The sequence below is a fragment of the Phasianus colchicus genome, chromosome 3 (genome assembly GCF_987193195.1).
Source record: "Phasianus colchicus chromosome 3, bPhaCol1.hap1.1, whole genome shotgun sequence".
Classification (NCBI taxonomy): Eukaryota; Metazoa; Chordata; class Aves; order Galliformes; family Phasianidae; genus Phasianus; species Phasianus colchicus.
In genome coordinates, this window is record NC_143438.1 from 23469840 (window position 1) to 23494904 (window position 25065).

A 25065-nucleotide genomic window follows, 5' to 3' on the forward strand; every position below is an offset into this window, starting at 1 on the left:
CTCAGTCTTCTCTTCTCAAGGCTAAACAGACCCAGATCACTTAGCCTTTCTTCATAGGGGAGATGCTCCAGGCCCTTCACCATCTTTGTGGCTCTCTGCTGGACTCTTTCCAAGAGATCCCTGTCTTTTTTGTACTGGAGAGCCCAGAACTGGACACAGTACTCCAGATGAGGCCTTACCAGGGCAGAGTAGAGGGGGAGGATCGCCTCCCTCGACCTGCTGGCCACGCTCTTTTTAATGCACCCCAGAATGCCATTGGCCTTTTTGGCCACAAGGGCACAGTGCTGGCTCATGGCCAACCTGTCATCCACCAGGACACCCAGGTCCCTCTCTGCAGAGCTCCTCTCCAGCAGGTCATCCCCCAACCTGTACCGGTGCATGCAATTATTCCTCCCCAGACACAAGACTCTACACTTGCTTTTGTTAAACGTCATCTGGTTTCTTACTGCCCAGCTCTCCAGCCTGTCCAGGTCTCGCTGAATGGCAGCACAGCCTTCGGGTGTGTCAGCCAATCCTCGCAACTTTGTATCATCAGCAAACTTGCTGAGGGTGGCCACTATGTTCTTCTTGACATAGAAAATTCCTGTGTGTGGGAACTACATATTAGACAAGACTTAATAGTTTGGTGGTCTGGATCATCTGAGATGTTTTCTTTTGGTTGGGAATACAGAAAGATGTGAGGAAAAACAACTTTTTTTTCTTTTCTTTCTCTGATTTCAGGTCTTTCATTTCCTCCCCATTTGACTTAGTTCTGTATCCCACAAAACATTTTCCACAAAATTCCCTTTCTCACCAGACACATATCAGAGGATCTGCTGTCATTAGACTACCAGCTCTTTTTCTGGCTTCTTCCATCCAGGCCCTTCCACTGCTATCTCCGTGTGTTCACAAAGCTGTGAGGGAAAGCACAGGAATTTTTCAGTCCCTGTAGTTCTGAAGGAGCCAGGCCACGTGGGACTGAGCACATAACCAGGCAGCAATGCTTTCTGTCTGAGCCCTGAAATCCTGTATACTGGGGGAGAAGACAGCAGGAAGCTTGTACTGTTTGTTGAGGTACAAAGACACCATAATACAGGAAACAGCTATGTTTGTCTGACTTTCCAGAGGATGCAGGAGAAATATGGGAGGAGCCAACTGTAAGTTCGTGTACTGATTTATTAAAGAGTCTAAAAACTCAGTTTTATGAGATCACCCCCGTGGACCTGGCCTAATAGTATCCTGGGTTTGTACTGTTAGCCATCACTAGTGTGTGCCATGATTCTGAATAGGTAGGCATGAAGGATGCATTCATGTACAAACACTAACATTTGTTTGTATTCATGCTAGCATTTATTTCCCCAGAATCAGCCCAGCATTTCTATTTGGATAGGCAATAGTACATGGTACTTCTCATAGGGGAAAAGATAATTAGAAGTTGCACTATGTTACAGGATTCAGTGAATATAAATTAATTTTGCGAACAGAATTAGAGGTATTAGAAGAATTTCTGCTGTAAAAAATAATGTTTTCTAAAAGTCTCAATCTTTCAAAGCATTTATCTGTGAGACTGTCCACATTTCCCAAAGAAAGCTGTGGGGCTGGAGTCCTACTCTTTGGTTTGACTTCTGCTACACCAAGGGAATTTGGTCATCGATCTAAATTGGCAGCACTAAGTGAAGCTCTCAGAGGGCTCTCTCTGCTTCCTGCCCTACCAATTGTATATGCTGGATGTGGATAGCGCAGCTTGGCTGAAGAAACTCTCCCACAGCTGCTCTAACCACCTGGGAGGCTGGATATGACACCTGGATCAGGAGACATACACAAACATATCTTAGCATGGAGGGATTTTCTACCATCATAGTCAGAAAAGAGAAGGAGCACAGTCCAAACCAGCTTGTGTTGCACAGAAAAATTACTGCAGGTATTGGTGCAGATTAGACTCCATTAACTTTAGAAAGTGTTAATCTTGAAAAGGTGCTCATCCAAAATGTAATTCCCAGTCTGTGAAGGCAAGAATTGAATTTAAATACCATAGACAGAGATGGAGATAGGAGTAGCAGGAAAAGTTTACAGACAGAACAGAAAGTATACATCAATTTTCAAATTAGTACTACATAATTGTATGAAAGTGTCTCTGTTCCCTCTACTTTAAACAATCTCTCTGGGAAGGGAATCTTGAGAAACAGCTTCTTAGCTTCTTAGACTTGCACCTTCCTGTTCAAGGCTGTCAGCCTTTCCTCAGCTCTTCTCTTGGTCTCTAACTCTTTCGGTAACTAAGGGAGTCACTTTGGCCCCCTTCTCAAGGGCTGTTTGGAGGAGGCGAGCTACATGCCTTTCACTGCCATCAGAGGCAGGGCAACATTCCTCTACTTGGAACCTGCACCCATCTGTCCCCCATCAGCTGGGAGATACTAAAATAAATCGGGAGTGGGCTGATGTAGAAGCAGTATTACAGGAGGTATGTTCTCCACAGGAAATGTGTAAACAAATATTTGGATGATCTAAAAATATGAACAAAGAGGCCTCTATGACACAACAATGAACTTTGTGGCACATGCTCTACATACTCTTTTAAATAGCAAAATGAAATTGCTAAGTAGTTTTAAACAGTCAAAGTTATATATTCTTCAGCATAAAGGTAGCATCCTTAACATTTTATTTTGGACTCCTACCTGATGTTCTCTTTAGGCCTGACTTTTGTTATAAAAACAAACAAACAAAAAAACCAAACCAAACAAACAACCTTCCCCCTCCCCCCCCCCCCCAAAAAACAAAACAAAACAAAACAAAACCAAAACAGGTTTATATCCACAAGATCCTTCAAAAATTCTTTAAAAACTTCTGAGGCTGATAGTATGTCTGGATTTGTGCCCAGTTCTGAGAATTTCTAACCTTAGCACCAACAGCTATGCTTCCTCAATGTATTTGGTAGGCAAAAAGTTTGCGAGAATTGCAGTTTAGAGGCTATGTTACAACATTCTAAAACATTTTTACTCTTCCAGTCTTCAATCATTGCTCCCAGTAAAAATACAGAAGTAACTCATATCCTGTTGCTCCAGGTCTGTCCAAGACATTCTGATGTCTATTACTCTTTTCCTTTGTGTTGAATCTCTGCCCAGTTATGTGTCATGAGCAGATTTCACTCCCTTATGTCCATATTCCTTCACCCTGGCCAAAGATGTGTATGTGAGGAATGAAGTCACTCCCAGTCATTACTGGTCTCTGTGGCACACAGCTATTCATACTTCCCCCACTCAAATTCTTATTTTACACTATTGCTCTCTGCCTTTGCTACCCAAGCTAGCTCTTTTTCTGTGCTTACTGACCCTTACAATCGAATAATTGTCTACTTTGTAATGAGGCTGTGACAAGCTCTTTAAAGAGGTTGCATGGGAAAAATGCTCTAGAAGATGAGGTAAATTAAAATCACAGTTAGTCAGTTTTGTTTTTCAAAAATAGTCTGATTTGTCCCTCCTGTTTTTTTACATGAATTATCTCCAGCTAAATTCTAACTTCCTGTGAGTTTCTTGACTTTCGCACTAACCAGAGGTTTGTCCTCTTCTCTTTGTTGACTTTGTATTCTCCTCTAGTATGATTTTCCTTGGCAGTGAAGGGCTGAAAGTTAGTAATGGGATTTGTTTGTTAGGTCACAGCCATGTAGACATTTATATATTCTCTCCTTTGTTTAAATGTAACATAATTAAGTTTTTTTTAGTGGCTTACTTTAGCAGCTGGAAAGCAATCACATACAGACTCTCATATCCTCCCATCACATCAATTATAGCTACTGTAACAACAACCATTCCTGCTACCAGATAGTTTTCCTAATGAAAAGGCTCTCAACCCCTCAGGAACAACACTAATTAATTTAGATCTTCCTCTCATTTTTCTCAGCATGAATACTTTTGGGTCAGTTCTACAAGTGCTGCTCTGCTGCTCTCATTGCTTTTCCTTATCTCCTTGCTCTGTCTGTTGGGCCTTCTTTTTTAGAGAACCCATAAGGAGGGACAGGAGAGCACTCCTTCAAAGCACACTGCTACTCTATGTTATTATCAGTGTGCTTCTACCATGTATCAGATTCATAACTCCAACTATAGGATAGTTTCTCATTCTCTTCTTAAGGTACGTTTCCTAAGTTACTCATCTCTCTATAAGCCCAAACATTCTTCATAAAAAACATCTGGTCTGCTTCTGAGATGGACTATAACACCAGTGACAATTTCCAGTTACTATTTCTTGACCTTTCAAACCACAATTACAATTTCTCATTATGTTTACTGCTTAGACCTCTTGATGTAATTGTTATGTCCATCTATATTTATTTTTCCTCCTCTGATTAATGCATGTAAGTTAATTTTTGCTATATGACAATCATATCTTAGAGACATGTAAATTACATGGTTCATCTTTAGAACAGAGAAAAGTTCCAGATGTTTACGTCATCCAGTCAAAAAATCATGAATAAATCATAAAAAATTCAGTTTGTTGTTCCTCCTGCTCACTCGTAGGGCAAAATGTTCTTTCTTTTCTTTACTAAGATTATGATCATAATTGTGGTGGACATTAAGTCTCTGCAGGCCTGCCATTCCCCTGCCTTGACTGATGGAGAAACAAATGAGACTAGGGAACTCCTGGAATGCCCAGAATGGCATGCAGATGCACAGGACTCTGCTATAGTACATCTTCCTTGATTTTGTTTGATTGATTGAAAGGCAATTGAAAGATTGCCTTTCAGGAACTGCAACAAGGTACAATTTCATATCAGTCTTATAAATTTGCCTAAGAAATTATAATAAGATACAAAGTAATTCCTCACATAGTCAAATGTGACCATAGATATGCGAGGTGAAGATTTTATCATAGTTATATTATGTTTGATTAATTTTATTGACATCAGAGATATGGATAATTGCTGTTCCTCTTCTACGGAGAACCATTGGTTTTGATTGCTTTGGGATACAATACAATGAATACTGTGCACTGTATTACCTTGAATACTGTGGTCTAGCAACTGCTGTAGAACCACCCTAATCTGGCTAACATAGGTAGAAGTGGAGAAGTGGGTAGCATCACCATTATCATTAAGATATCACTAGATTTTTTTTTCATGGACAGAAAAGCAGCCATTGTAATTGAATACTTGTACGGTAAAGGAAAAGGTAGATTTTGGCTTGTGATCATGGTGACAGAAAGCAGACGAGGATTTAGAGCCTCTTCTAGCTAGGATTAGATGAATTCGAGTGTTTGGGATTACCTCTCCCTCTAGTGGTCGTTTTATATAAAAACTTGAAAACCACGATCATTCTGATTTCATTTTTTCACGGCTCCAGATAGAAGCAACCAAATTGATCAGTTCTTTTTTACTTCTCTGGATTCAAGTAAAAGGATAATGAAAAACAGGATAAGATTTGAAAGTCTTGAGTATCTTAAAAGCTTGATAGATTTAAATATGTCAAAGGCTGTCTTGAGTTTGACACATGAGCAAGAGTATGATATCTGAACAACTCTTTCATTCAACTCAGAATTAGTAAAGCAACATCTGGGACGTTGTTTTTTTCCTAGAAATTAAAATTGGAGCAAAAAATATTTCCATGCTTTAAGCTTTTCTGTAGGTAATATCTGTAAAACATGCACAATAATCTTCAGTTATAGAAATGTATGATAATAATTATCTCAGTAAAATAGATTTCTGCTTTTGCAGGCACCAACACTGTGCAAAGAAAAACAACATGGAATCCATTTACAATGACATGAATAGTTCACTGGATGAGAAGAGAGCAGTGGTTGTTGTTTATCTTGATTCTACTGTCCCACTTTAGTTATGGGATTGTCTCCTCTAAGATCCTCACAGACAGACTGATAAAGTATGGCTAGATAAATTTAAACTGAGATGGACATGACCAGGCTCCTTTTAGTGGTGCCCAGGAACAGGACCAGAAGCAATGGGCACAAATTCAAATACAGAAAATTCTGCTCATATACAGGAAAAAAAATACTATGAAGGTGGAACAGATTGCTAAGATATTTTAAGTCTCCACCAATAGAGATATTAAAACCCCAGCTGGACATGGCAACCTGTTCTTGTTGACTTGCTTTGAGGGCAGTTTGGAATAGACAGACTCCACAGGTACCCTCCAGCTTCAGCACTTCTGTGATTCTGTATTACATTGGAAGCTTCAGTACCATTATTATGCTATCATTTTCTAGTAGTTCAAGGGACAAGACAGAAAGAAAATATACCACGTGGATTTTTCAAAAAGAATATGGGTCAAATCAAGCCAGTTATCTTCCTTGACGGTTTAGCTGCTTGCCAGGTATGTATTCAACTAGTGGAAACTGATTTATAGCAATCCTTCCAACACAACTCTCATTAGATATACATAACATATTTTTAAGAAATGAGACAGATACAATCTAGATAATATTACTATGATGAATGCCAGCAGCTGTTAAAAAAAACATGTGTGTGAGAAATGTTGAATCACAGCCTGAACCACTGATTGATCACCTGAGGAAATTACTGAGTCAGCCATGGGAGCACAGGTGAAGGCAATTCAGCTGTGTGACCGTAAGGGGTGGAGCCTGGCTGCCCCTCTCCTAGACCCCATTTAAGGGCTGACTGCCAGTAGGGAAAGGATCTCTTTCTGGAGATTCCTCCTCTTGGGATTTTTCTTGCAAGCCTATAATATGGTTAAGTATTTTTCACCTTTTTCACCTATTTCCAATTATCTCTTTTCAGCGTGATAATCTTTTTAGCTATATGATCTGTGGATACCAATCTAACTACTAGCCACTCTATATATTTGTTGATTATACTATTATACAACATGTTAAAAGACAAGCTATAAATTATTTTCCAAGAAATTCTGGGAAGATATTGTACAGGGTCATACAGGAGCCTGACTTTCTAGGACACTGTTCAGGAGGGAACTGAGAATTTGTGTTCACATACAGTATTAAGCTGGGAGAGCTGATCTAGGTGTGCATCAGAGGAGGAGAATGAAACTCAAAATAGTTTTCATTAAAGATGCAGGCATGAATGAGAAGTTCTAAAACCTAGTAAAGTAATCTGAAGTGTTCCAGAAAGGGAAAATCAAATCTGTAAGAATAGAAAAAATATGAATCTCCAAAAGTGTGTCAGAAAATGATATGTGAAATCCTTCTTCTGTCAAAAAGAATATAGAAACAATCCAAAGTGAAGAGTAGATCCTGTCTGCCTGTGATTTAAAATGTAATTTTTGAACCACTAGCAGGAAGCTGTTCCTTCTTCTCTATGACTTCTAAGAACACTTGAACATTCTTCACACGTCACATTTCAGCAACAGGATTGGCGAACTGGAAAATCGTAAACATCAGAATCTAGGAATTCCAAAGAAATGCTGAAATTATTAGCACTTGGTGAAATCAGCTGGCTTCTGTCCAGAAGAAAAAAAACATAGGGAGAAAACAACATTTTCCATGGGAAGGAAGGGAGAGAGCACCTGTGTGGGGCTTAGCTGTCCTCCCAGGGTTAACTTACAACAAACACACTAAAAATTATGACTAGGAAGGCACTAGTCACTGAAGAAAATATGATGAAATGTCTACTCTGAAGGTATAATTAATGTTAGTAACAAACTAATGAAATCGACAAAATGAGAACTGGTTCAGGCTCTCTGGGTGGTTTGTGTACTCACTACCTTCCTGAAATTTTTAAGAGCAAGCTGGAAATTCCTGTTAGAGATTGTCTTGGCCCAGTCATTCCTAAATGCTGAGTTTCTGCAGGACTGCTGGAGCCCTGTGTATGCACATTTCCACTGAAAGATGAGCAGGAGGCTCCCGACTCTTCAGTAGCAGCAAAAGGAGCAGGAGAGATGGTGAAATATCAGCCTCAGGTTTGAGCTTGTGTTTCTTACCAATTTCTAAAAGAACTTCAGTTTTTGCTGCTCATGAATCTATTGTCTGCTCATCACTCGTAGTTCTCAGCTGTTGTGTGGACCTGGATTCCAGGTAAACAAAAGCTGGTAATGCCTCAATGTCAAGTTGCACATAATTAGTCTGCTGTTCATGTATATTTAATCTTAGATAGCTTTCTGTACTGTTGTATATTTCCTGTAGTGTATCATCCTAACTTGTTCATCCTGTTAAGATGTTGAGGGGATGGAGATCTCCTTGGCCGCCCCTTTGTTTACAAACAATTTGGTTTATAGATAGGCAATTAACAGATTGCTCTGTGTAACCGTATGTCAGAGATCTTTACTTTCACTGGCAGGTTATGGGAGAGAAACCTGATAACATGAGATCCTCCAGCATTTAGGAGGGCAGCCCTCAGTGTGTTACCCACTTAGGAGAAAGCTTTTACGTTCGTGTGGCATTTCACTGTGTAGTTAGAAGAGCAGTGTTGGAAGCGGCTAGCTCCCCAGTTCCTTTCCTCAGTAATGGCAGCTGTGAGACTGCAGAAACGCACATTTTTGGTAGTCACTGAAGACGTGATGTTAAAAGATGGGGACCCTTTTGCTACGTCTCAGATACTAAGGCTGCACCTGACATAGGCTTTTAGCAGGATTTGTTACTGCGACTAAATCGGGCCTCTCTCGTCCCCGAGAACGCTCCAGTACAGGCATTGCCCGTGAGGGGCTCACGAGGAACGCACGATGCTGCTTCCCCGACAGGCTCGCCGCGTGGCTCCCGAACACCTGCACTGCTGTCGCGGCTCTACCACCGCAGCAGCACAGCCTGGAAAGCGGGGCCGGCACACGGCGACGGCAGCCCCAAGCCCGCCCACGGCGGAGCTGCGGTCCTTTGGGGTCGGCAGGGGGCGGCGGAGGCGGCAGGACCCCTTGCCATAGCAACGGCGGCGGGCGATGGCGGCGGCGGGGCAGCGGCGGCTGGGCACGGCCGCCTCCCCCTCGGCCCGGCGCCGTCTCGGGCCGCAGACCCCCGCGGGGTCGGGCTGCCGCCACGAGGCTCCGGGCTCGGCCACGGCGCCGCTGGAGAGCGGCAAGGATGTGCAGGTGCGGAGCGGGGGAGCGTCGCGAACCGGACTCCGCCGGGTGGGGCGAAGACAAGGAGGGAAACAAACGGGATCCCGTGAGCGGCCCTGGGGCGCAGTGTGTAGGGGAGGTCGAGCTGGGGAGGGAGAAGTTGCAGCTTCTGAAGTGGAAAATGAAGTTTGCGTCCCGCTAGGACTGTGCATATCGCGCGTGTTGTGCTTTCCTGTGCTCGTTCCTTATAGCTTAGCAGCTACTAGATACCTGCTTGTGTTTGCCGAGATAGCTGTGGTTTGATAAAAGAAGGTCAGAGGAGGTGACTTCTGTCGTGCCATCTCTCTGAGAAGCTATCTCTGTAATAAAATTCACGAGCTGTTACAAACCAGACAAAATTCTCTTGGGCAGCTGTTGGCAATAGTTGGTGATGAGACTTCAGGCATAGGAAGACTTAAGCTGTAGCTCTCACTGGAAGAGGGGAAGGGGTTGCTTCGGGGGGCTGCTGGGAAAAGAGTATATGATGTAGTATTCCTCTCCTATGGAAACAGCTTGAGAGTTGGTCTTGTTTAGCTTGGAGAAGGCTCTGGGGAGACCTCACTGATGCCTTCCAGTACTTGAAGTACTTGCATGAAGTTCCCAGTGTTGAGGGATGGTAAGATTCCCTTAGATTCCCATAGTATTATAGCTATACAAATACACCTCCAGTTAATTTTTACAGTAACTCCAGGATGAATCCAAACACCAACTGGCTAATGTTTCTGTACAACTGCAAGTATCACAAGATAAGCTATTAAAAAGTTACATTTTGATCATAGCATTATTCAGCTGAAAATCGGACTGCCTCACAGAATCACAGAATGGCCAGGGTTGGAAGGGACCTCAAGAACCATGAATCTCCAACCCCCTGCCACACGCAGGGTCACCAACCATTCCACCTAATGCTAGACCAGACTGCCCAGGGCCCCATCCAATCTGGCCTTGAACACCTCTAGGGATGGGGCAACCACAACCTCTCTGGGCAGCCTGTTCCAGTACCTCACCACTCTCTCTGTAAAGAATTTCCCCCTGACATCCAACCTAAATCTTCCCTCCCTCAACTTAAAAACATTTCCCCTTGTCCTGTTGTTATCTACCCTTTCAAAGAGTTGATTCCCCTCCCCTCTGTAGGCTCCCTCACTTTCTTTTTGCTTTCATGGATATCTAGCTGTGGTCAGCTAGATATGTAGTCATTTTTTGTTTTTACTTCAGTGTGCAGTCTTATATTTAACACTTAATACCTTAATAGGCTTGAGACTTCTGTTCAGACATATGTGTTTCAGCAGTTATAACATAGCAGGTCATTTCTGAGAATAGTCCCATATTCAGTACACTAAAATGAGCAGGGGAGAAAGCTGCATGATAACCCATTTGGAGTACTGCATCCAGTTCTGGAGCCCCGACACAAAAAGGACATGGAGCTGTTGGAGTAGTTTCAGAGGAGGGCCACCAAGATGATCAGAGGGCTGGAGTACCTCCCCTCCAGAGAGCTGGAGCTCTTCAGCCTGGGGAAGAGAAGGCTCTGGGGAACATTATAGGGGCTTCCAGTACCTGAAGGGGGCCTACAGGAAAGCTGGGGAGGGACTTTTTATAAGAGCACATTGCAACAGGATGAGGGGAAATAGCTTTATACTGGAAGAGAATAGTTTTAGACTAGATATCAGGAAGAAATTCTATACTGTGAGGTTGGTAAGACACTGGAACAGGTTGCCCAATGAGGTTGTGGATGCCCCCTTCCCTGGAAGCATTCAAGGCCAGGCTGGGTGGGGCTTTGAGCAACCTGGTGTAGAGGGAGGTGTCCTTGCCTATAGCAGGGGGTTGGGACTAGATGATCTTAACTGTCCCTTCCAGTCCAAACCACTTTGTGATTCTATACTATGATTCTGTGACTGTTTGCTTTACCTAATGTGAGTGAGCATGTTTTAGGTGCTTAGTTAGCATCCAGATCTCCAGCATAAGATACAATTGTCTTGTGACCTGTAGGTCATGGGAGTTACCCTTTTGATCTCAGTGCAGCTGTGAGTGGAGTTTTAGAAAAATTAACTCAGTTTAGTTCAGCTATGTCTGAACAACCTTTGACTGTAGTGCAGAAGTACTGCTGAGTGCATGCAGTGGAAAAGCCTGAATTTAGCACAAGTAATTAACAACATCAACATGTTAGTATTGCATATTCCATTGATTAAATTATTTTACTTCTATGTGTACTTGTCTGAGCTTCTAGTGCTGGCAACTAAGTCTGAGTTGCCTGGCCAGAATCAAGTAGTCTTGTCTGGTTGCCACTGATAATCAGGCAAAAATATGTGCTCTTAAGCCTTTTTGTTGGTAGTTCCATGAAAAACAAACTATTCAAATGGGCATTTAGTTATTAATAACAAGCTACTCACAAGCTGTTATATATCAATTTTTGTATTATCTTACGTGAGTTGCATAGTAGCAAAAAATCAGACAAGTTTTTACTTTAGAAATGTGTCTGTAGGAATCATCTGTGTTTTATAGACTTGATGCCACCTTAGACTTACTAGGGAGAGAAGTGATAACAAATGATCCAATATTAAGTCTTGGAGACCCATACTCAGAGCTACAAAGAATGGCTAACTCTTTTAGATTGTGAGATGCTTAAATAGCTGTAGAGCAGAGACATGATCCAAAACACTGCCATACCAGTTCTTCAGCTCTTGGATGTACAGATGAAGCTACATTTCTGTAAGACATGATTGTTCAGGTTGGTAAGGCCTGTTGAAAGTCCATAGGAGAGAATGTTAACTCCAAACATGAAGCAGATACAACAGAAATGCTACTTGGCTTAACACTACAGGCTACACAGATAATTAGCAATTCTTTACAATAAAAATAGTGAAATACTTTGTTTAAAATACTGAAATTCTCTAAATGGTGAAAAGGAAATGTTTCATGGCTTTCTAGAAAATATACACCAACAGCACCTCTTAGCATCGAATTGTTGACCCCACATGGCATAAAGACAAAGCAGTCTTCGGGAATACAGAACTATAGCTTCTGTACCACTGATTAAGAAGTGGACAGAGTTGTTCAGTCTTGAAAGGCTGTATAATTCTTTGTGGTAGTTCTTCGAATAACTTAGTTTCATCTAAAGCTTTGTTGTTCTTACCGCTTTTCCCTTCCCCACCCAAGTGCTTTGAACAGTGCAGTTGCCTGGAAAGCTCCACTTGCTCTTCATTTTATTCCTATCCCCTCCTTCTACCATTTAATCAATTTCCTTCCCTGGAGGATCATTTCCCTTATGCTCTTCTTAAAATCATTTGACAGCGGATCTTTCTGAAAGCTTTTTGCAAATCCAGGTCATTTAGATTTGTTTACATGAATGCTTGTTAACCCCTTCAGTGAAACTCACCAGATCATTATAGATGTTTCTCCCCTTTTCAAAAATCTTGTTCACTTCTTCTTGGGAAATAAAATCAATTGTCTGGCACTTAATTCCCTGATTATAATGCCTGTTATTTTACCTAGTCAGATTTTCTCATTCAGCTTTGCAAGACTGAAGAGGTGCATTTTATAAGTGCTCTGATACTAATGCATATTATATGTCACTTCAGTGTGGAGGTTGTTCTTTTTGCTTTTACTGTTATTTATCTGTGCTGGTTTACTTACACTTCAAGTATTTCTGATAGAAGCTATGCAGTTGCTCTGCATTTCTGGTATGGTGTTTACATATTGTCTACAAGCATTTTATTTGTTTGACTGCTTGTCTTTACCATTTTGTTTTCAGTGTTTCCTTCTTTTGAAGTAGTGTGATGTTTCCCTGGTGTACATGAAGACTCCTGAAGTTCCCTGCTAATACTGCTTCCTGCCATAGGGGTTCCTGTAATTGCTACTAGCAATATCCTATATAATGTCTATTTAATAATAATTATTGAATCTTCACTTCATTGGCCTTTAACTTACTGTCTGTTTTTTTACACTGATGCAGAATTTTTCATCCTTCCATATTGTAAATATACTGATGTACATGATGCAGTGTTCCAATAATACCTTCTTTATGTTAAACTTTATTGCTCTTATAGAACATCTCAAGTCAATGACTGGATTGCAGTTCCTCTAACTTTGTCCTATAGAACTTCTTACTCTTAGGTGGAAGCTGATGTGCACTTCTTTAGGATTTCTATTCAATTTTCTGTTTCCTTCCACCTGTCCAAAGGGACAGTACCTCTTCCTGCCTCTTGCTATGGCTTCCACTTTGGCAGGTGGCAGCCTTTGCTCTGTCACATGCTTTGAGGATGCAGGGCTCTTTTATCCAAATGAGTATGCTGATTAAAACCACGTGCTTTTCAATGACTACTAGCTTTTCCTCAGGCTGGTTTTAAAAACTCCCGTCTGGTCCTCTTTTTCAAGGGTCAGAGATTCCTAAACTTGCTTCTTTCACAGCCACTCAATTTCAGCTGTGTGTCTGGCTTCCAATGAATTTGGACCTTGTTTCTCTCTCAGTCTTAAATTACGTGTTGAGGATTTATCCTTCTTATTAGACAGTGCTGTTTGGGGTAGCAAGGACATTTGAGCAGTTTTAGGGGTGCTTGATGAACATGATGGGCACAATGTCCAAATAACTGATAGTGGGAAATGGCAGAGAGGGTGAGAGATTCTGTAGCTCCTCAAAGTGGAAAATGTATTACTTTGCATGCTACTTGAACTGAAATCTGTCTGTCCCTCAGAATGCTGTTATTCTATGAAATATCTCCACTGTAATGGCTGTCAATCTGATAGTTAGTTTGAATTAGTAATTATTTGGTAAGACCCAAACATCCTATCTATTCCTGTAAACAGAAGGTTAATTAATTTATTTTGGGTACTGATATGTTTCTGTCTATTTATATATTCAGTATTTTTTGCTGCATTTTGAATTGAGTTTTATTTTCTTAGCAGTGCAGGAAACAGGCAAATAGGGCCTGGAGAACTAATGTCTTGCATAAAGCAAAACAGGAATTACACTTGGGCTTCCTACATGGTAGTTAAATTCTGCCTGTTCAGCAGCAAGATGACATTACTTACCTTAGCCATATCTTTTATCTCATCAAACAAATAGGAGATATTCTTACTCAGTAGAAATTGTATTTTTCAGCAATGATCGATTGAATATGTTGAAGCTTTAGCTTTGCTCAACAAAGCAGTTTAAAAATCCTTGCTCAATTAAAGGTATTGAAACCTCCATTTGTTCAACTTTTAAAGAAGCTCAAGTGCGTTAAGAAAGTCTACTGTGAGCATTGATTGCTTCCATTGCAGTTACATTAAAATAGTACAGCAGAGAATGATATGCTTTTCTTTAGGTTCCTCTACTTTTATTCAGTATAGATAATCAGCTGTGATTTATAAATGATCATCTGCAGAAAAGACAACTTTGTATTTCAGTTTTCAAATTTTACCGTGGCTCCGTTTTGTGGTCTTTGAAAAAACAGCATAAATGTAATGTGCACTTAAGGCTTACAACCACGAGATGGCAGCTAATTACCCCTAGTGAAAGGAAAGTTGCTGCTGGAGCTCAGCACTGTAACAACATCAGAAAAATCTTGGCACAGTGAAATGAACTTTCATAATTTATCAGCTAATATGAGAACTGAATGTTCTGCAAGACACATAAAGGCACATGGAGAACCAAAATGATGACTGCTAACCACCGAAAAAGATTTCCAAGTGTCATATTCTGTGCAACCAACTTGATTATTTTCTGTGACAAGATTACTGGCTGTATGAACAAAGGGAAGGCAGTAGTTATTCTTTGTCTTAACTCTAGCAAGGTGTCTGATGTGGTATCCCTTAGCATCCTTGTGATACAAGCGCTAATTGTCTGATAATTTAGGTGGAAAATTGGCTGGCATGCAGGCTTCAGGTGATACCAAGCCAGGTTGATGGTCAGTTACTAGCGAACTCTCAGGGATGATACTGAGGCTCATATTGTTTAGTACCTTTAGAAGCTAATTTAATTGTGGGACAGAGCACGGTGTGACTCTGATGATATCAAACTGGAGGAGGGTGATGTATCAAAGAGCTGTTGGACAGGCTTAAAAATAGATTTAGAGAAACCTCAAGAAATTCAACGTAAGCAAATACTAAATCCTGCAGTTAGGATGGAACAATCTTGTATGACAATACATGTCAGTGGCCAACTTGCTGTATGCCAGGTTTACAGAGAAGGACTCGCCTTGAACATGAGCCAATAATGCACCTTGCAGCAAAGGTGCTACAGGCTGGGGTGAAACAGCCAACAGGTTGATAGAGCAAGTTTGGCAGTGTGTCATGAACAGGATACTGTAGTACATGACATATGAGAAGATGTTGAGAGAACTGGCTTTTTTCTGCACTAAGAAGAAAGGAGTAAGGGAGATTGTATTCCAGTCTACCTTTAAAGGCAGAATACAGACACAGCTGGGCTTTTAATGAAGATGCAAGGTAACACGAGTCAACAAGACGTAAGTTGGAATAGAGGAGATTCCAGTTAGATAAATGAGAATGGTCTTTATGTTGGATGGTCAGGTAACACTAGAGCGATATTAAAATCTCCATCCTTGAATCTATTCAAAACTCAACTGCATACTTCTCCCAGCTACCCCTCTCTAATTGTACTTTCTTTGTGTAGGAGACTGGATTATATGACTTAGAGATCTACTAATGTTTTTTTTTGTTTGTTTGTTTCTTTAAGTTAGCTGCTATGACCTTACATCATTTTATGAAAATCTCTACTTTCTTAGGTTCTTCTTTGAGAGATGTTTTTCTTGGAATAACTTTTCTTGATGCAAGTTCAGACTGTTGGGCTGAATTTTTTACATTGGAAATTACACAGAAAATAAAATAATTGCTCAGTGTTCTCAAATATATCCAGGAATCAACTCATTGTGTAATATTTAATAACATCTTTAATATTAAGAGAGACCATAAAGAGTTTAGAGAATGAATGTTTAATTTTACACAAAGTGCAATCTTTCTCTTTCAAATATATTTATGTATCTATCAATATATAAATCTGATTTGACTGTAGTAGATGAGGAAAATTGCACAGAAAATCAGGTAATGCAAGGAAAATGGCTTTTATTCGTGAAAATGTTATCAATAAGGAGGCTGTTTAATGACTGTAAATGTGATTCACATTGATATCAGTAGGGGCAAAAATATTTAGGAGCATTTTAAGCCTGAAATAGCTGTTAGAAAAAAACAAAAAAGGCCTTCTTGTTCCTGGTATTGGATGGTTATCTTGTTTTTCTTGGAGTTTTCATGACATCAGATTTGGATTCTGTCACTGAAGGGGAAAAAAATTAAAGTGATTTTGAGAAGAAAAAACCCAATATTCATTGCTGAAGAAAAATATTTTCATTAAACACCCACTGTACGACTGAAAAATAACTGAGTGTGTTTGTATAAAAACTATGAATAAAAACTTGGTAGTTTGTAGTCTGTAGGTAATAGCTATTTGAAATCTGCTTGACTGCTGTTGCTATATATTTAAACAATTGCCTGTGACAAGGAAACAGAGATGTCTGTTGACATGAGGATTACTTAAGAAGGCTAAATACAAATCAGATATTGACTTTTGCAAATGGTTATGTTGCCCTTGAGCATGATGAATTGTACTGAGTGGTGTTTATATATAAACAATATCACCTTAACAACGCTGAGGTTGGTAGCAGTGGTTTTCAACTGCAGATCTGCAGGCAGTATATTCTCTAGTTTCTCAGTTCAGTCTTCAAGTAACTTAAATGCATGTTAGAACTGAATTGAGGGGAAAAAAAAAAAAGATGCAGTGCTAATCTTAGTAATTGTTAACTTTTTAGGTCTTTACTGTATTTTCTAGGTGTTTTTTGGTGTTCCTACAGAACAGGAATGAAACAAATATGAACAAAAGGCTGGGGGGGAGAGCAAAATGATGAATGAAGAATCTTGTGTCATAGTTTAAGGCTTATGTTGAAAATAGATGTTTATATCAAATAGTACAATGTTTAGAGCTGGAAGAAAGCAACTTTGGAAGCAGAGCATTGGCAGAGTTATAAAGGTAAGGAAAACAGAACTATGGATTAGGTCCAGACTAGTAACCATGCAGCTTGAGTAAATGCTTGAATTGGGGTGGAGGGACTGTTTTAATGTCTGTTTTAAAACAGTATAAGTGGATGTTATTAATTTCATAAAACACTCTAATTAGACTTTGTTTTTTAAAGCAAAATATAGCATTTGGAATAGGTGTATGTCAAAGGTAGGTGTTCTCTTGTTTGTCTGCTCTTGTAGATGGATCAGCCAGTCTGATAAGTTAATTGGTAGGATATCAACCAAGGCTTAGTTGCATAGTTTGTTTGGAAAGGCAGCTCTGTGTTCAGGTATTTATACATTGATTGCTCCAAAAGTAATGCCTGCTATTTATTTCCTTGGAAACTACAACAGATACAGAGAGCACAATAACACTGTTTGGTAGAGAAAATTCTTAGCTACAAAACACCATTTTCCAACATAGTTACAACAATTAGCTATGCTTTTTCATCAACCATGAACAGGAGCCTGCATGCCACACTCATAAAAATCTGTAAGGGGAAAGTGATCCACTGTTGCTGTTACCACTGCTGAAATGCACCACCTACAATCTCACTACTCTTGCATCCCTTGTTTGGTCTCCATAAATGTTCATTGGTGCTAATTTTTTTGCATGGAGGAATTCAGTGACATGCCTTTGCTCCATCTGCACTTCCACATCACGTGCCATTCTGTCTGATTGCCCCTCTACTGCTGTTTGTCATGATAACAAAACGTACTGGAATATTGGTGAGAAGATTCAGTCTCTTCTGCCTTACTACCAGTATCTGCCTCTGACACTGTGGGCCAACGTCATAAAATAGTAGGCATTAATTTCAGAGCACCCTTGCATGTGTAATATTGATATCTAAATCTTGTCATGATTGTTTCAGTGCTCTGGTAGTGGTATAAAATCACCAATGTTTTAGTACAATATAGTACAATAAACAGTTTCTTGCTGCATTTGACAACAAAGCAAGGCTGGGCTCTGCAACTGAGGGAATTTGATGTTTAGCATCAAGATATAGAAGCATGACAGACAGACTGTGTGTTTTTGAACTGTATTGTAGAAAATTATCGGAAAAAAATTTATGAGGGAAAAAAATGCATGTAACTAACATTAATTAGAGAGATATCCACCAGAACAATGCAAATGCCTTACGAAAGTGACACATGTTAAACGCAAGTTTGTCTTAGTCTGTTGAGAACTGTAGCTTTACTATCTCATTAGTAATTGCCTGTGTTCTCTAGGGAAGGTTAATTGGTCTTTCAGAGAATTATGATATATTAACAAATTCTTAGACATCGTATATTGCTTAATTCTATGTGAGCTCCTATATACAACAGTTAAAAGAAATGCTATAGGACTTGGGAGATTGCAATTATAGGATTGAATTAGAAAATGTTAAAAGAACTGAAATTAACACCAGGACATGATTTTCTAGTTTGAGAAGATACTCATGATTTCAGTCTACATAAACAGCAGCTTGAAGGAGGAGCGGAGGCTGTGAGCATATGAAAGGTTATGTCTATGGGTGGAGTATATGAGGGAACTGATAACTTGTGTATGATGAATTCTGTTTGCTGCAATGTATCTGGAAATCTGTACTGAAAACATTGCAGAGTACAAAAATTAATCTGACTGTATTTTGAGCAAAATAAAAATAAGTTTTTGCGAATTAAAGAGAAACTATCTAATTGGCTTAGTGCTTATATTTTTCTATGCTCAAGATGTGCAGCCAGTTGTGCTGAAGCTGTTGAAATAGCAAAGCTCTTGTGTGAGCAGATTTGGCAAAAAAATAGTTGCTTTTTGTATCTAATTAGAGAAAAATTTTGTTCCTTCTCTATGTAGGCAAGGCCTACATCTAAAATGCAGCTAAAAAGCATAAAATATGTATACAAATCAACGTACTACGCATTCTTCAGGCATATCTGTGTGAGAAATGCTATTTGTATGTTTGTCATTGACCTGGAAAAACATTTCCAGTACATTCAGCATTTATGCAGATATCCTAGCAATTATGAGTTTACCAAATATCTGAAAATTCCTTCAGGAAGTAGCAAAGAAATTTACATAATGGTATAAAGTGTGTTATATAGGTCCTATTAACTCTGCAGAAGCTTGTAGATAAATCATTTGTGCATACTTCTTACAGTTACTAGATTTTTGACAGCCACCAAGGAAATAAAGATTGAACTAAATACCAATGGAACATAATTCTAAATTTCTTTTGAAAATGAAATTATATTAAATCTTGTAATCCACAAGCACAATAGCAGCAGTAACTGCTCCAGAAGGCTATTTTGTCTGCAATATAATGAGGTGTCTTACATATGGGAATTCAATTTAATTAGAAGAGTAGGCATATTGCTTGAAGTATGGTAGCAATAGTTAAGCACATTTGTAAACACTTGAGTACCTTGAGGCTTGTTGCTTGTTCTACTTCTCATTATATTAAGAGATAATGCATGAAATCTTAGCTTCCTCCAGCAGCGTTTATCTTTGTTGGTAAACACTTACAGTACCTTCCACAAGTAACAAATATGGGTCACAATCCCGTGTTGATTTGGTGGTGCTATGTGAGTAGACTGAAAAGCCAAAACTAATAGCTTGAAGTGTATTGAAGATGACTAACAGGGTAATGGAGCTTACCTATAAAATACCGTTTTTTTTACCCCTTAGAGAGGCTTTCAACAAATAAGTAATACTGTATAAAAGGCCAGTGATAAAAAAATTTATGATATATATGATAATAGAACAGAGGAAATCATATGCAAAATTGCAACAGGCTGCTTCTAAAAATTTAAGTGCCTGAAATTTTAAACCACAAGTATGGAAGATGCAGTACTGTTCATTTTTAAAATAAATTTCAAGATTTTCCTTATGTTTGTCTTCAAAATTGTGATTTTTGAGTAACTCAAAACACTGTGTTTTGTAACAGCAAAAGCTGAAGGAGGAAAGGGAGGCTAAACGTGCTCGGCTGGATGACAGGCATGATTACTTACTGGATATTGTTGCCACTTGTGTGAATCTCGACAAAGCAGAAATAGAAGAAGCTATTCTTGATGGTAACCAGGTAATCTGATTAATTTGCTAAATGAAGCTCAGAGGGTGCATTAAAATTGATGCCAGAATGTGGTTTCACAGATGCAGGAGAGTGCTGTCTGTGCTAGGCTGCATATTAATATTGTTTTCACTAGACTGCTACCAGCATTTGTGAGACTATATTGTGAACTAGATTAGGAAGTTAAATCAGCTGAAAACTATTTGACAAAATAGACTGGCTAGCGATCCCACCAAAGACATAAGTGTTTGTGTTGTTACTAGGTAAGTATTATATGCATTGGAGATGTATTTTGTGATTTGAAAATAAATCACTTTGTTTTTAAACTTAAGTTTTAAAATGTAGATATTCTAATTTCAGTATGAGTATATTGAAAGATCCAGTGGAAGACTATGAAGATGGTCAGGGACATAAAGTATGTGAAGTATGAGAAGAGCAAGAACAAGTGATTGAAGGGCTGTCAAGTAGTTGCAATTGTTTGAAGAGTAGTTACAGATGGAGCTGAACTGTTCTCAGCAGTGGCAGAACATGTAACTAGGGACAATAGCCACAAATTGCAGATTGTGCAACTTAGAGATTCTTCTTCACCAGAAATGTAAATTGGTGTGGTAATAGGTTACCCAAGTAGGCTGTGGAGTTTCTTTCCTTGGAGACTTTCGAGACTTGGGCAAGGCTTTGGATGAGCAGAGCTATTATTGGCAAAAAACAAGGTTAACCTAACCTAACAAGGTCCCTTCCAACAATTCTGTGATTCTGTATGAGACAGGAAAATGAGCTGTGCTGAACACTGTCTCAAGTTAAAGCACAGAATTTGTTTCAACCTTTTGGCATTTTATCTCTGGGTGGATTTCCTGAAAAATTATATTGCCTGAGAATAATTGTCAATGAAGAAAATATTTCCAGCTATTATACTTGGAAAATATTCTTGAGTAAAGTTATTACACTTTATTTAACAATTTTATTAGTTATATTGTTCTGACCTTCCTGGAGGGTTCAGCCAAAATTTCCAGAACGTACAGCAATTAACTTTCTTCCAAGTCCTGTGTAGCCTATACATGAGATTCCTGGACTGCACTACCAATGCATAGTTCTAGGAAGACTGATGACAGCCTGAACTTGATGGAGAACTGCAAAATTGGCATGATGCTTAAAGTATAAATAAACATGGGCTTTCTCTGTTGCTATGTTATAGAATGTATGCTCTCTGTTTTCAGCTAGTTAGCTGAATGATGGCAAGAATAATATGGGGGAAGGACTTCAGTGAGGTGCTGCTGCACTTTGGCAAATGAAGAAATGCCCTCTGTTTGAGAGATGGTATGCAGCATGTGCATAAGTGGTTTCAATAAATAGGAAAAAAAAAAAAATCAAAATGATTAAGTAGTGTGTGCTACTGAAGGAAAAAACTCGCTCTTTCTTTTCTTTCTTTCTTTCTTTCTTTTTTTTTTTTTAGAAGGCAGTAACTGATCCTGTTAGTACTAGACGTTGGTAATATAATATGCATTTATAAGCAGTTTTTGTTAAAAATTTGGTCACGTAAAATTTTTGTAGTGGATATGCCAGGCATAAATTCTTTCACATCATCTCAAACAGATAGAGCGCATTGACAAATTCTTGGACCCAGGAGGTCTGCGCCATCTGATGTTCTACTATCAAGATGTGGAGGCAACTGATACGGGTAAGGTTACATAGGGTTTACTGCAACGTATTGTGTTTCTTCTGAGTAGGTGTGCAAAGAAAAAAAATGCTGATGTTTTTATTAACTGGGGCTTAAAGTGAGTCAAATTTGGTCACCCAGGAATACCTGTCCTTGCTCATGAAATAAGGACTGATGAATTACCGGAGCTTATTAGTGCACTTCAACGTGGGTCTTTAGAGCCTCGCTTATTTACCCTGGATGTACAAGAAAAGACATAGCTGTCAATGTGCATGCTTTAAACTTTCTGGCCCACCCATTCAAGTGTCCTGGTGTTGCTTCATTGCCAGTCTTTGACATGTCCCGAATGTTCTCCGGCTACCTGAATTTCTTTCAGAAATGCTGATACATAGCTAATGCCCAATTTAAAGGTCCTTGTTGCTGTGGAGATCATTCAGATGGAATTATTTTGTTTCACTGGCTTACTTTTCTTTGTCTAAACAGTAGTCCTTCTGTACAGATGTGCTGATGGGGAATGGTCCCAACAGTACAGTTCTGCTAGTCTTTACCATCAGGACTTTAGCCCTTTATTACTGTAACCATCTAGAGTGACTGCTTGGCTGTGTCTTTGCAGAACAGACGTGGAACTATGTGAAGACAATCTGTCCTAGGTGTAAGTGAAAAACAGCTCAAGGAGGACACAGGAGAGGTTACAGTTGCTGCTGTGCCTTTATATGTATCAGTCATCAGCTGTATGTAATGCTGAAAAAGGATTGAATGGTAAATCAATTGTCCCCCAGCACTGATGGTGACCCACTGAGATTAACACTGTTGCAGGAAAAGAGTTCAGATATGTAACTGTGTCCATTCCTTGTTATGAGGAAGAAGGGTAGCTCTGGCTCCACAATAACCAAAAGCAGAGTTTTTCTCTCAGCGCTGGTCTGTGCTGGAGCCAGTTCTGCTTAAATTTGGCACATCTTTGGGAACAGCTACAAATGAAACCCATCTCAGGGAAAGCCAACTGTACTTCCGAGGAGTTGAGGAGAGTCAGCTCTTCTAGGGTGTGAAGTACCTATTTTTTATTTTAGAGATCTGTCTTGAATATATGGAAGCCATCTTGATTGGTGAAGTTCTCAGTATGTCTGTGGTGGCCTGAGAGACACACCTGATCACATTTTTGCAATGTTTTGAGTGTGACTTTTAGTTTGTGGCTCAACAGCTTCTAACACAGTTTTCAGTAGCAGCGCATCTCTTCTGAACATATCACAGTTTATCTACTGTATCTTTATACATCACGGGGATGTCCTGAAAATGAATTACTGTTGATTATCTGGCCTTTGAAATTACTGAAGTGCCAGGATTGTGAATGTTTGTGTTAATTAACAATAAATCAAATTTGTAAAAAATCTCCAAGTCAAACTTGCAAGGTAAAGAAGAAACTTCTTCAGGAGAAGGGAAAGAGGAAGATTATTTGAATAGAAGGGAGGGGACAAATGTATGGGCATGTGATCCAGAATGGGGGATCTCTGCCACTCACATCATATGACTGAACAAGAAAGAAGGAGTGGCACTGTTACATTTTGCCTTGGTTGGCTATTTTCCTTTATTTACAGATACCAACAACTATTTTTTAAGATTTTTTTTTTATTATTTTTACAGTGATTCACTGAAAAATAAGTGTATGTGTGTGCACATGTGAATTTTTCTCTGAGGCAATGCTGGAAAACTATTAACAAAAAAATAACATGGTCAAAACCCAGACAATTTAAGATAAGACACTGCTACTTCTTGGTGTTACCAACAGCATAAACCTGTGAACAGCATATTCATGTTTGGGGAATAAGAAAGGTCAGGAAAGCACTTTGTATCTCCCTCATTTATTTTTTCCCCCAAGAATATTCTGTGGCATGAAACTCCTTTTTTTCCAGAAATGCTTCTATTTTTTTCTGTATTAGACTTAGGTCTGCATTTTCTTAAGGATAGACTGTTGATAACAGCTCATTTGAGGTAAACTACATTTGCTGATTTTTTTTTTTTAAATTTTATTTTAAGCAATAGAGCATTATCTTCAACTACACAGTAGAGAGGGATTGCTATGCAAGAGCACCTTGATTAGAATGAGCAGAAAGCAAATAAATAAATAGAAAGAAAAGGCTTTTGATATGAAATTGACAAAATGAGGTGAAATAATTCTAATGGTGCTCTGAGGACTCTAGGTGCTGTGTGCATTCACTGGGAAGTTGTAGTGAAGCACCAAGGGACTGGTATCTCATAGATACACAATTTAGGAAGTTTTTCTTTGAATAAATGATAAGTGTTTATTAAATATTTGTTTTATTTCAACTTACAGAGCATTTTAGCTTTCCAGGAATTAATTCTCATTTGACAAAGAAGAAGAAACCTAAAGTATTTGTGACAGAAGGGAAGGAAGTTGCTTTAACTGGTGTATGTGTTTTCTTCATTAGATCTAGTGTTTTGAAAGCCATCACAGCTGAGAATATCTATCAGGTGAGAGTTAGTGATTACTGTTCTTTGTATGTAATCTTGTTGAAAATTATTTTTCATCTTGGGGTATTTACTCTCAGCACATAAGTTGACAGCCTTTTATATGGTGAAATGAGCAAAAGGACAGTTTGGCTAAGTGAAATGCAGGGCAAAATGGAGGGGAATGGAAAAACTGACACTGTGCAGTGGCAGCAATTTGAGGTATATCACTGTGAAAAAATAATGCTATGACAATTTGTGATCATCCAAGATGATGAAAAGTAACTGGCCAACACCTAAGTATCAAATTTTTAGTGCAGTACTGGCTTTTACATTAAACAAACAAAAATGCTTTTATTTTTATGAGTGTGTAAATAAGTTATACACAAACAACATTTTACTGGTGAAATGCTCATTCAATCTCTGTCACTTCAATATGAACAAAGCTGAATCAAGTGCAGTACAAGTTATCCTAGCAGTAGGAAGCACAGAATGAACTGTAGAGAATTCTATAGTTGTAGAAGAACTAATCAGGCCACTAAAATAAGAATGATGAGCTAAATGAGAATGTAACGTTGTGCAAAACTTTATATATGCTTCAAAATGGAAACTATCAAGTACAACTGATAAGCCAGAGAGTTTTAACTTCTCCCATCTCTTTTAGGAAAATCTTTTTATGTTATTTTTACTCGAGTAGGCAAGAACTATAAGAGCAAAGACTGGATAAGTTGGCTGTCATCACTAGATTTTTATTTGATATCTATATGTATTTAAATTTTTATAGTTGACTTAATCTTTTTGGTTGTTTTAAATGATCTGACTTGAGTTTACTCAGTCATATACTTTCTAACATGTACAGATTTCTGCTTTAATAATGCTTTCA

General features: G+C 39.0%; 1 protein-coding gene across 1 annotated transcript in view; it reads left to right on the plus strand.

Annotated features, from left to right (window-relative positions):
- The first annotated feature begins 16935 nt into the window (after positions 1 to 16935).
- DNAH5 (dynein axonemal heavy chain 5) overlaps positions 16936 to 25065 on the plus strand; it is a 110336-nt gene continuing 102206 nt past the window's right edge. The window contains exons 1-4 of the mRNA XM_031589455.2: positions 16936 to 16992; positions 19943 to 20077; positions 21656 to 21745; positions 24051 to 24206. Of these exons, the coding sequence (XP_031445315.2) occupies positions 16936 to 16992; positions 19943 to 20077; positions 21656 to 21745; positions 24051 to 24206 (438 nt within the window). The remainder of the gene's footprint in view (positions 16993 to 19942; positions 20078 to 21655; positions 21746 to 24050; positions 24207 to 25065) is intronic.